A 13,267-nucleotide genomic window follows, 5' to 3' on the forward strand; every position below is an offset into this window, starting at 1 on the left:
GTCACAGAACCTAAACAGTTAAACACTCACTGCATTGGCAAACATATCCTTTTTTAAAAATCCTGTTGTGGTCAAATGAAGAGTGGGAAATAAGGGGTACCATTTCACCACTCCTCACCTGATCGTAACAGGCAGGAACAAGGGCAGATGAAATTTAGTGCAGGCAGTTGTAAAGTACTGGGCATGGGTCTCTTTGGCTTTACTGTTAACTATGTCAATAGTTTGGAATAGCCAGAGACAAAACTGAAAAAGACCTGTGTCTTTGATGCTGTATATATCCAATCAATGTAGACTAGCCATCAATAAAGCCAATATAATGTTGAGCTACATAGCCAAAACAGTGGCACACAAAGCAAAGGAAATCATGGGTCAGACAATGTCTAGAGTGCTGTGTCCGTTTCTGGTTCTCAAGGCCTAAGGAACACATCCAAGTATTCACGACAGTGGAGAAGTGGCATGCAGCTGATGTAAAAGGAAAGTGAAGAAACGTCAACATTTCAACCTGGAAAAGGTATGGGGAGAGAGCAAGAGAATGGAATTGGACTGAATGGTTCATATGGAGTGGAAACATGATGTGTCAAATGGCCTGTTTCACTGCTGCAACATTCTATACTTCAGTCTTAATAGGAATGCCTGGTTGTGAGGTGCTCCCTGATGCGTGTGATGTGTTGTGCTTTCGCATTCAGTTTAGACATCTGTATTATGGGATGGACCACTTTATTAAAGTCCCACCATCTGATTTATTTTGTGCAGACATTTAGACATGATGGATTGATAGGTGGCTCTGTTTATCCAGCGAAAGTGTGCCTGAAAGTAGGCGGTGACTGTAGAAAATTCTGCCAGGTCTCATGTTCAGTATTAGTTAACTCAATGGAAGTATTTTCATTCGCTTTGCAGTTCTGAGCATTTTTCACTCTGGACGTTTCTACTTTGTCCAAAAAGTCCTTACGCATTTAGAACCAAATAATTGCACAGGAACATTGTAAGGTGCTTCAGGGCTCATTGCCAGCATCTTCTGACTGATGCGCATCTCCTGTTGCCTAACTGATTTAAGTGGGGTGGGTTCCTGATTACACTTCTAATGGTATATACTGTGTGAATTCATTTTGCCTATATACTGCCAGTGTTTAATGCTGGTATTTGTCATTAAAAGTAGCATGTGAACATTGTTTCTACTATTGCCCCCCTCATTATGAGGTTAATTGGCTGTTAGTCACTCTGTAAACATTAACAACACTCATTAGTGCTCCGTGGAAACTCTGTGCTAGTGATAAATGTACCACGTACATATTTACAGATGAAAAAAAACAGTATTAAATCAGCCAAACTCACAGCCAAGCAGGAGAATTCAGGTTAAACCATCTAACTGAATATAGATAGCTACCTCTTTCTACTATTATTTAGTCATAATGTTCAGTTAACGAGTACATTTTGACTATCATTGTTGCTTAAGTGCATGCCAACTGGAATAGTGAGCAACATTGGTCAGCTTGATCTATGGTGTGTGCTAAGTTTACTTATCTCTGATGTAACTATAATAAGGGTGCTACAATGGGACCTAGTATACCTTGGTAAGGGAAGTGGTGGGGGGAGGCAGAGGTGGTGAATAAACTAGGGCTCCTGCTTCTAATCATCCTCCAGCAAACCCTACCAAAAATAAGTGTCAAATGGAGTAAAATTGGGGTTCCACTGTAATGTCTTCTTCAGTCGAATAGCTTGCAAGTACTCACCATCAAAGCTTGCTCATGTAGCATGGTGACTTTACCTAAACACTGGATGTCAGCACACTCCTGTAGAGCAGCACCCTGGCATGGCTGAGTGCATTTAAGTGTTAGAATTACTCTGATTTGCACATAGGCTTTCTGCTTGCCCACCCTTTAGTTAAAACTGGTATAAAGTATCTGGTTTTGTCCTTTTTTGCCTCTAGGAATCTTAATATCTCATGATCAAGCCTGGTACAAAACAATTTCTAGGCCAGATTTCAAAATTCAATAAGCCAAAAGTCTACCTTCTCATAAGCTATATATCTGCTTGCCTAATTTGGTCATGCTCTTGTTTCCGGGTCAGAGTTTGTTGGTGGGAGCTCATAATCTATGCTCATACTCCAGTGCAGTTCTGAGAGAGTTTGGCATTGTTGGAGCTGTCATCCTTTGGCAAGACTCTAAATGAAGGTTCCATCTTCCTGTTCTGCTGGGGTACTCCCCTTTGGGGTGAGGTTCTGGCAGACTGGGACCCTTTTCCCAATCCTTCAAGATCCACTCTAATTCCAATTAATTTCCCTAATTTAGGGATCATTCAATATTTAGGTTTGCATCCTGGCGTGATGGAGTAACCTATCAGATTTCATATTGTTCACATTTCTTGAGCTCTGAATGATCTGGATCCTGGAAGCCACCAGTGCCCAGGCCAGGGGATAAGCAACTGTGGTGCCCAGAGGGATGTCTAAGGCTGGCCTTGGCCTGGAACACATCAGAGGATGACAGACAAACACAATGAAATCACGCAGTTTTTCAAAGTTGGTGTGATTTTCAGCTAGTCTCCACAGTTTCTCCCCAGAGTACCTTTCCAGCATCACATCTGGAATTATTGAAGTTAGCTGACCCATCTCTGACCCTGAATACTTTGGTAGAGTCAGGAGCAAGGTCACTCGTGTATTGGGATTCCGGTTCCACTGTGCTTACTGCAGCAGAGTTAAAATCAAGACATTTCAGCCCTGTTATCATTCAGATTTTTTTTATTTCCAATTTTTACCTATTTCCCAGATTTAAAAATGATTTATAATCAGTATTTCTTTTACTGAAATTGCTGATCATTACTATTTCCCAAAGTTTTATGACTCACGGATTTGCTTTTATGCACTTCTTTCACATACACATGGAGATATTATCTGTTATGAAATGTTGGCAGTATTTTTCCCAATTCCTAACATGAATAGCTTAAAGATTGTATCAAATACAACAAAATAGCTTCCAACTAGGCAAATCACTTCAAAGAATGAAGGAAATTAACTAAATAAATGAGCAAAAGTTTTCGCTGAGTTCTTGTAACACTGAATTTCTTACATGAATTTCACCTTTAAAAATGTAGCATTTATTTTTCCACTGGCTTTAATTTAGATATGATTTTTAAAATCCCTAGGATAAGCTGTTTCAACCTTTTATGCATTTGCATTAAGGTACTGTATGTTTCCCTTAACTTTAGGGACACAACATTTTTGCCAACCTTTCGTCCAAGGACTACAGCAATTTGATGCAGCTGCTAAAACAAGCCATCCTTTCCACTGACCTCATGCTTCATTTTGAGTAAGTGTTTCCATTACAGATTAAGTATAACACATACCATTTAATTTTCTTATTGTTGATGTTATGAATGCAATGCTGTTTAGTAAATGTACTATTTTGCCAATTTGATTGCTAATTATAAAGTTGGTAGCACTCTTTCTTCTCAGTCAGAAGGTTCAAGCCCCATTTCAGGATTTGAGCACATAAAGAGGTTAACATTTCAATAAAACACATGCTGCATTATGCGAAGTGCCATCTTTTGGATGGGATCTTAAACTGAGGCCCTGCTCATACAGATATAAAAGATCCCCTGCCACCATTCAAAGAAGAGCTGGGAATTCTCCTAGTGTTACTCATGGAGCATTCAATCCATTGTTTCTTCCTCTGCACTGTAAACAGATTAGCTACCTATGTTTCTCTACAGAACAACAGCAATTGATCTTGAAAAATAATCCACTGGTTGTAAAGTAGTTTGGGTTGTGATATGGCAACTGTATCAGCTCAAGTTCTTTCTTCTTTCTTTGTATGTGTTTCATGAATTATAAACTTGCACATGTACAAACTTTTGGACCTGTCCAAAAGTCATGAGAACTGTTGAAATCACTCAGAGTTGTACCAGTACCTATAATCATACACAAACTCCCTGGAAGAATTTATGTGTTCCAAGGTGATTTGCTCTGCAGGGTTTCCTCCTCAAACTATATTTAACAGTTATTTGAAAGCTAAGCATTCATCGAATTAAAGGTACTGAGAAGATTAACAAGTTATTTGACCAAGTTTATTGCTGCACTATGCATGAACTCTATCAGATGTACTAATGGTAATCCTGTAGGCTGGTTCAATTTGGTCTATATTACTGGCCATTTGTATTTTTAGTATGTTAAAGTAAGCATTTTAAAACCTGTTTCATCTAATCAAATAATTAGCAGATTGCTCATATATCAACATTTATTGCTGACTGAAGCTAATTAGATGCCAGCAGTTATATGGCGTACTCAGTTGTTGGTTTGTTGGAATGTGCTAATTTCCCTGAGTGTAGCATATAAACCGTGTACAGAATTGTAATGCTACATTGCTACTCAATACAGATACAGTAAAATATTTCCTTTTTCTCATTTAAATGCAGGCAGCGCACAAACTTCTTTGAGTTTGTAATGTCTGGGGAACATAACTGGCGCCTTGAGAAGCGCAGGGAAATATTGAGGTAATCCAGGATTCTGAAAATGTTTCATCTTTTGTTCATAAGAGTTTGTGATTGCAATACTTTTATTAAATCTAATTTTCAATGAACTAAACAACATGTCAAAGTGGAACAGCATCTTGTTTGTTTTACTACATGAAAGGCATTATAGAAATGCAAAGTATTTAATTTTGATTTTGACTGCTTTACTTAGGTTGGATTTCTAAAGAACCTAGACATATCTTTAAAGTACCCCATTTTTATTCATTTCCCTCTAATTTTTTAACTTAATCTATACTTCATGAAAGCAGAGACTGATGCCTTCTCTAATTCTGCCACTAATAGCAAAAGAATATATGTGATTCTAGATAATAAATGTTGAGTAGTTATTTGACTTGAAGGTTGATGGAGAGAGAAGGAAAGACCACAACATAGTCCAGTTTTGGCCTCATCTGGCAGGTGCCACAGTATTATTTAACTGCATGTAAAACATGATTTTGTGTTGCATGTGTGCTGCAATGTCAGTCACTGGATAAAATTTTTGAGCAGTAGATGAGTGAGCAAACCTGGGTCTTAATTTGTGTCTGCTGGCAAGGGCATCCATGAGGACAGAGATTCCCATATTTTAGTTTCAGTAGGAATTTAATTAAATTGTAACTTGTGGATGGAATGAACATTAGACCCAGTTCAGACCTTTTAGTTTCAAGTTGATTTACAAATACCTAATCTTGGCCCAGTTTTGGGTATGTAGAATTTGAAGAGACTTACTCATTTTTAGAAACTAATTGCAGCACACGTGTTCAATCAAGTCATGTTTGTCATACAATTCTATGACCATTTTTAATTTGGGCCAGAATTTTTCAGCCCTGCCTTGGTGGGATACGCCGTGGGGAATGCAGCGGGCCAGCCAAAAGCCCATTGACTTTCAGCGGGACCAGACGATCCTGGCAGCAGGCGGGGCCGGAAAATCCTGGCCTTGGTCTTGTCATTTCATCCTGATAGCCCATATGATTAATTTATTTTGTGCCTCTAGTTGAACAAATACATATGGTGAATGGCTACACAGTTGGCTGGTGAACTGCAGGGAATGCTGTTTCCTGCATTTGCTACCAACACTGCTGGCTCTGTATCAGTTCCAGGGGTTTATGTTGCTATAGTAAGTTTCTTACTTGCAAGCAAGAGTAAGAAAAACAGGCATTCATCAATAGTTCTCAAATAATTCAGCTTTGCAGTTCTGATGTTAATAAATTATTTGAGCTTCATGTTGAGGGTGGTTGATAACATTGGGGCCACTCAAGTATTTTATTAGTGACTGGTTCCCACCTATTCTATACCTTTCCTCAATGGAACACCGCAGCTTTCGTTAAAAAAAAAATGAGACCCTGGATGATGTCTTGGCCGACATTGCCAGCAAAATTATACTAAGCATTATTTGCATGCAGTAAATGTCTTGTCAAATGCTTCCTGGAAATGACTCAGGCAGCCTGTAACAAAGCTTTTTCTTTTGCCCTGCTCCTCAGATTCACCCAGTCAAACATTGTATACAATGGGCACCTAATTCTATAATTAGGATCCAATCACAGTAGTTTTATTGAACAGAAAATTGAAAAATCAACAGGATGGGCAAAAATTCATTGTTCAAAGAAAGGAGAAAATAAATTATAAGAAAGAATTTAAAGTGTTGTGATGATCAAGCTCAAATTGTTACAGCATTTCTTACAGGCACATTCAATTTCACTTGTCATGAATAACGATGAAATGACTAATGCATTTTATTTTGACAACATCAGATCTATGCTGATGACAGCCTGTGATTTAGGAGCAGTTACAAAACCTTGGGAGATCTCTAAGCAGGTGAGTATCCAGAAGCCCTTGCCCACCATGGCCCAGTGTAAGAATGCTCTAAAACTATAGTATTAATAGATTGAATAGATCCAGAATATCATTATTTTTGGTCATTACTTACAGAATAAATTAGGGCACTGAAGCCCAAGAAAAGTGACATGCACAAATTCTGGAGGGAAAATGGTGCTTTTGAGTAGAAGGTCAACACAGGTTTAGTTTAGATTTGATTCTATACTTATTGCAATGGCTCTAGTTTAGCATCAACTATTGTGCTGCAAGTACATTTTAGTCCTACTGCAAAAACTAATATTCTAGAGATAGATTTTTCTATTGTCCTAGATACAAAAATTCTCTTTAAAAAAATGATCTCTTTAAATGCAGTAAAGTTACTTCTGTTCCAGTGCAAATCTACGTTTGTTTACCCCACTAAATGTAACTTAGCACTCACTTTAAAAGGAACAATTGCCAAATTTTCCCCTTTCTTCCCACGGTTTGATCGTGCACTCATTGAAGCCTGATGTTCCTAAAACCAAGGAAAAAAATGTTCAGAAAGAGGCTGTTGTCCTCAGTAAAGCAAATCTCCAGGAGTCCACAATGTCTATTTGCTTTCAGAATATGTACATTCATCATGGGCTGAATTTTCTATTCGGCATGCGGGCGCGAGTCCGATTTGCTGGATCGTTAAATGATGGGTGATGACGTCGGGCGTGCATCCCAATATCATCGCTAAGTCGCACAATATTTCATTCGGCGGGCGCACGCCGGAGTCGGCTGCGCACCCACCAATAATTGATAGGCCTATTAAGGCCATAAACCAGGTAATTAACCTGAATTTCACGCTGCCAGTCCAACCTTATGGTTGATGGGCAGGCGAAAAGGCCAAGTAGCCTTTACGTTTTTTAGGAAACCTCATCCGCAAGCAGGATGAGGTTTCCTAAAGCTTTTACGAATTAAATAAAAACTTTTTCTGAAAAATAACAACATGTCTCATCTCATGTGACGCAGTCACATGACGGGACATGTTTCAATAAATTTTTATTGTATGTATTTTTTTTTAAAAAGGGCTTCAATATCCCTGAGGCAGCTCCGTGACTCAGGGAGATTGAAGTGCTCTTTCGCACACGTGTGTGTGCCGCACAGGCAGCAGTCAGCACTACTGCTCACATATTACGCTGGGTGGGCCTTAATTGGCCCACCCGGCGTAAAATGGCGATGTGGAGCCGATCACGTGCGGTAGTTGGGTTCCCGACCGCTCCTGCCGAGCCTGCCCGACGAATGGAAAATCCTGGCCCATGTTATGAAATAAAATATCCAAGGAACAAATTAATGACCCTGACATGGCTGAACTTTAAAGCTTATCTTTTAAGACTATTAATGTCCAGCTAAACATAAAAGCAACAAGTGCAAATTAAAATTTAAGTACTAACTTGGACTGTGATGAGAGTGAAAGATTCTCACTCAGTCATAAAAATTTTACTCATTGCCACAATAGCACATACATTAACCACAATGGAGCATTTTCTCTTCCCTAGACTGCCAAAGGTTGGACATACGTCCTGAGCTCTTCGAAGAACCATCCCTATTACGTTCTGTGATATTTCAAGATTCACATAGTGCCCTTGGCATGAGCAATAAGCACCCACTCAATATCATGATGTGGACATCAAGTACAGAAAATGTCCTAAGTTAATTACTGCAACCTGTAAATTAGATAAAGAAAAGTAATTGCTCTTTGAGTTATTGCACCTAATCTCATTTGGGATGGCAGAAAAATGATTTATTCTTTTTGGAAATTATGAAGCAATCTGTCTAACTATACCGGAACCTATTTACATATGCAACATTGCCCAGTCCTATTTACATGACTAGCAATGACTGTGCCATAAAGTATGTGGATTTTCTAATGTTGTTCTTTATTAAAGGAAAATGATCATTGTTGCTAAAAAACGTGAAGAATCATGCCTCAATTTCATCATGAGGATGTTACACACAAGTAACGTAATTACATTTTTGCAATAGAGGGGTTCATAAATCACAACATTTTGTTGTATGTCTGACAAACAAGTAAAGATTTACATGCATAATGATCGAACATAGAAATTAATAGCAGGAGTAGACCATTCGACCCCTCAAGCCTACTCCATCCTTCAAACTAGATCATAGCTGATCTTCTACTTCAATGCCATTTTCCTGCACTATCCCCATATCCCTTGGTATCTTTAATATATAGAAATCTGTTAATTTCAAGCTTGACTGAGACTCCACAGCCCTCCGGGTTAGAGAATTCCAAAGATACACCACCCTGTGAATGAAGAAATTCCTCCTTATCTCAGTCCTAAATGATCTACCCCTTATTCTGAGACTGTGTCCCCTGGTTCTAGAGCCAAGGGAACCATCCTTCCTCCATTTACCCTGTCGAGCCCTGGAGGAATTTTGTACACTTCAATGAGATCACCTCTCATCCTTCTAAACTCTAGAGAAAACAGGCCCAGTCTTCTTAATCTCTCCTCGTAGGACAATCCCACCATCCCAGGAATCAGCCCGGTGAACCTTTGTTGCACTCTCTCTCTGGCAAGTATGTCCTTCCTTAGGCAGGAAGACCAAAACTGTACACAATACTCCAGGTGCGTCTCACCAAGGCTCTATATAATTGCAGCAAGACATTTGAAGCAGGCCCACCTTCTCAGGGAAGAATGTTATAGATTGGCATACTTCCTGGTCTCTTCCAAAGTGACTATTAGGAACTTGTGCTGTTTTTCATACTTTTTTATATATATATAGTCTTACTTCATCACTGAAGCCAGGGACTTGACAACTGCCCAACATGAAGTTGGAGAAACTTGTAGTTCATCAGATAAAAGGAATAGCTCTTAAAACAATTGATGCTCAGGATTCAGTTCAGCATCTGTGCCAGATGTAGACCCATTATTGTCAGTAGCAGCATTCACAAATGACCAGATTGAGAGGACATAGGTACTGCTGATATCATTTTCTAAGCAGGGAAAGGGAGGTAACATTTTCTGGATGCTGTGTGTGAATCTGGCTTGTCATTTTTGAACTGCTACCATTCTGTGGATTTAGTCAATACATCTCGAGAACACTTACATTTATGTATTGTAGGTGGCTGAATTGGTAACCAGTGAATTCTTTGAACAAGGGGACAGGGAGAGGGTTGAGCTGAAGCTGACACCAGCTGTAAGTATTAATTTTAAAATGTAGATTTAAAATAAAAATGATGTCCTTAGTATTCTATTCTCTCTTTTTATCATTGCCATTTGTTAATCTATCTGCAGACTTGCAACATTGATTTATGCTATTCAAGTTAATTGAGAAATAAGTTTTGCAATAATTACCTCAGGTATGTACTTCATTCAGCTTTTAAATCTTTACTTTAAATATTCTCCATCAGGGAATATAGGGTCACAATTTCTACCTAAAATTCAAATACATGCTGGTTTTAGAAGTTAAAACTGACATAAATTTGTATTAGCTTACCAAGGAAAGACATTTTTTAAGAGATGTGGAATAGTTTTGAGTTCATTGATAAAACTAATTCAGAACTACTGGATGTCACATTGACTTGATATTAAACAATAAAGAAAGACTTTCATTTATATAGCACCATTCATGATCGCAGGGCATTCCAAAGTGTTTTACAGCCAATTAAGTACAATTTGAAGTATAGTCCCTGATGTAATATAGGACATATGGCAGCCAAATTGCATACAGCAAGGTCCAAGAAGAAGGACAACATCTCAAAAACAAGAAACAGCATTCCCTCATTACTGGACTGGAGTGACAGCTTAGATTTTTGTGCTCACATTTCTGAAGTGGAACTTGAGCTCATACCCTTCTGACTCAATGGTGAGAATGCTACCATGGGAACACAGCTCACATGCTGCCAGACCTGCTGAGTTTTTCCAGGTAATTCTGTTTTTGTTTCACATGTTATAATGTTTGTTTAGTCCCAGTGTATGAGTTACACAAGCTGCAATGCAATCAGGCGCTTCAGTTTCCCAAATCAGTTTTTGATGATTGGAACTAGATTTTGCAGCTGGAAAACTCTTTTCTAAGATTAATACCTGTCTAGCATCACATAGAGAAAGTGACAATAAGAGCATTTGAAATGAAAGGATATATGTGTTGTGGATATCTAAGTGGAAAAAAATGAGTGAGCGCTCAAGAAAGCTGGTGTTAGGAGGAAGTTGTCTGAGGCAGTGATATCAAGGAAGCACATGTGTTTTGTGTCTGTCATGTGAACAGGAGGCGAGTGTTTAGAAAAAGAGGTAGTGCAAGGTAAAACACCTGGAAAACATGGGAAAACAGGGAAGACCCAAGATGGTATGGATGGATAATATCAGAATGTGGACTGCCCTCTCAATTAGACAGACAGACAATGAAGGCAGAGAATAGCAATCAGTGGAGAAAGATTGTTCATAGTGCGCCAACCCTTGGAATGAGGACGGGCAAAAGACAAGACAAGAACATCACATGCAATTGGCAGTTGCATTGTGTCATGATATTAAGCAAGTGAAGCATGTTCGACAAGTTGCATTAGTCTGTTGTTAGTTGATATCCCATTCATTAAAAACTGTACTGAATAATACATACCACACCTGGAGCTAAATAGCTACAACTTTGACCTGAAAATTATGAAATCAGTCCTTAAGTATCTAACAGCATATTTGATTCCAGAGTACTTTATCATGAATATGTACTTTTACTGTTGGAACAAGAAAACTTCCTGATGGTGTAACACTAAACCACAGCTAAAAATCACCAAGTGCACCTCATCTATCTTTTTCCAATCATCAAGAAGGAGAGTAGCATCAGATATCCCACCGAGTGCTTTGAGTTCTCATGTGAAATGCAGCTAGGCCCGATTAGATTTAGACTGAGTTAACACTAAGTCAACAATCCCTTATTTGACTGCTGAAGCCAATGTAAACTTCAGCCAGAGGAAGATTGATTCCATGGCTCCAATTTGCCCAGTTGAGCTGAGAAAAGTCTTTCCCAATTGGACATTAATCAAGTGTTTGGCACAACTGGGCGTGAACCAGCTAGGATCCCAGCTGACTCGTCCTAACCTGGGTGACAGAGGATTCAGTTTTTAATTGTTTCTATTTTACTTTCTCCTCTTGGACACACAGAAAGGTTATTTGTCTGACATCTCAGTTCTGTGTTAATGCCCAATATGATGAAGGTTTGCAAAAACATACTTTCCATTGGTGATAGTACAATACATTGATATAGTCCTGCTCAGTGTGATACTGAGGATGTTTGCCAAGCATATTCCTGACATGTATGTTAATTCACAACAATCCCATATTGTGTAAAAATATTTAAAGAAGTTTTACCATCAGTGCTCATTTAAAACTCAAACAGGTAAAGGAAATTCGGATTAACATTGACATTCCTTTGCTTTTTTTTGCCTGCTTCTGTAATGTTCTTAAATATTTTTGTTTAACTGCTGCGTGCCAATGACATCACCAAGGAGCCAGGCTAGAAATTATTGCAGCGCTGAATTAATATCAATGACAGCAATTATTAACCTAAGATATTTCAGTGAAAGTGTCATGACTACTGTGTATATGAATTCAGCTGTTCTCCCTGTCATGTGTAGTAAATCGTCAAAGGTGGTCCCTTTATGTTCTTCACTCACTTAAAACAAAAATATATTTTTATAATACAGAACAATGGTGCAGCATATTAGAGCTCAGAGATATTGTGGCACTTTGATAAGTATGACTTTACACCTGTGATTTTCCATTTTGAAGAGGGAACTAGAATTTCTGTGGTTGCTATGTGTAACAATGTCACCAATAAACTTGAAAAGAAAATTTGGGTACCAATAGATTTTTATCTTTAGCATCTGGGCATTAAGCATTGCCTGAGATCAGAGAGGAAAATCTGGCAAGGAGGGTCACATACAGAGCTTGACTTTGAATGTTTTGCAATTTTTCCTTCCATTGATACTTCCCTTTATGCTCTGTGCTCCACTGAGTCCAGGCGGTAAATATGTGTCCCAACATTTGGACTTGCAAATAGAGTAAAGGACAGCTCAACAGTTTGTTGTCAGCTTGGCTCAGTTGGTACCCCTCTCACCTCTGAGTTAGAATGTTTTCGTTTCAACCTGAACCCCAAGATTTGAGCATAAGCGCAATACCTCATTGTCAGAGATGTTAAACAATTGAGCAGGTCCACCAGTTTAGATGATACCAAGGAGAGTAGGGAATTCTTCTGGTGTGCTGGCAACATTTAAACCTCAGCCAAAAATAGACTATTATTCAACTGATTTTCTTATATGTGGGACCTTGCTATGCCCAGATTGTGCTTTGCTACATAACAAAAGTAACTGTACATCAAAAGTAAGTTGCTGAATGAAGCACTTTGAACAGCCTGAAGACATGAGGCACTGTATAAATGCAAGTGTTTTTTTCCTGTGAAGTTAGTCTCTATTTTTACTTCTAAATAGTCGTCTTTCATAAGCTGATAGATAAAAGTAATCTGAGATTCTTGTTTATATATCTGGGAATTACAACTAATGTACAGGAATACCCGGTGTTAGTGTGCTTCAGGGCATATGGAAGAAAAACACCATGGTGCCAGAGAATATTTTCATTAGAAATCAGAGGTTGTATATTGAACATATTTGCTAAAAGAAAACTACAAATAATAATGTGATGCAGAAGAAAAGACCAAAAGTGCATAGTCACATTTTAACAAGTATTTCTTTTGTTTAAAAAAACCCGATATGATTTTGGTATTTTATTGAGGCATCATTTCAACAGGAATTGATATACAATTTTTGACATGGAGCGTACATTTTAAAATGCAGCTTTTATATAATTGGATAAGAAGCTTTCAGAATCTCATACCCTGAAAGGAGATTTTATAAAATATATTCATTTGACCATTCACGTCCAGTGATAATACAGTGAGGACAACTAAATCAGGTGTG

The 13,267-nt window shown here is 38.4% G+C and overlaps 1 protein-coding gene across 1 annotated transcript in view; it reads left to right on the top strand.

The window, feature by feature from the left end:
• The window catches only part of pde11al (phosphodiesterase 11a, like), a 310,662-nt gene that overhangs the window by 281,943 nt on the left and 15,452 nt on the right, over positions 1-13,267 (top strand). Inside the window, exons 15-18 of the mRNA XM_041183991.1 lie at positions 3,202-3,302; positions 4,408-4,485; positions 6,252-6,315; positions 9,427-9,501. Coding sequence (XP_041039925.1) covers positions 3,202-3,302; positions 4,408-4,485; positions 6,252-6,315; positions 9,427-9,501 — 318 coding nt within the window. The remainder of the gene's footprint in view (positions 1-3,201; positions 3,303-4,407; positions 4,486-6,251; positions 6,316-9,426; positions 9,502-13,267) is intronic.

Source organism: Carcharodon carcharias, chromosome 3 (genome assembly GCF_017639515.1).
Source record: "Carcharodon carcharias isolate sCarCar2 chromosome 3, sCarCar2.pri, whole genome shotgun sequence".
NCBI lineage: Eukaryota > Metazoa > Chordata > Chondrichthyes > Lamniformes > Lamnidae > Carcharodon > Carcharodon carcharias.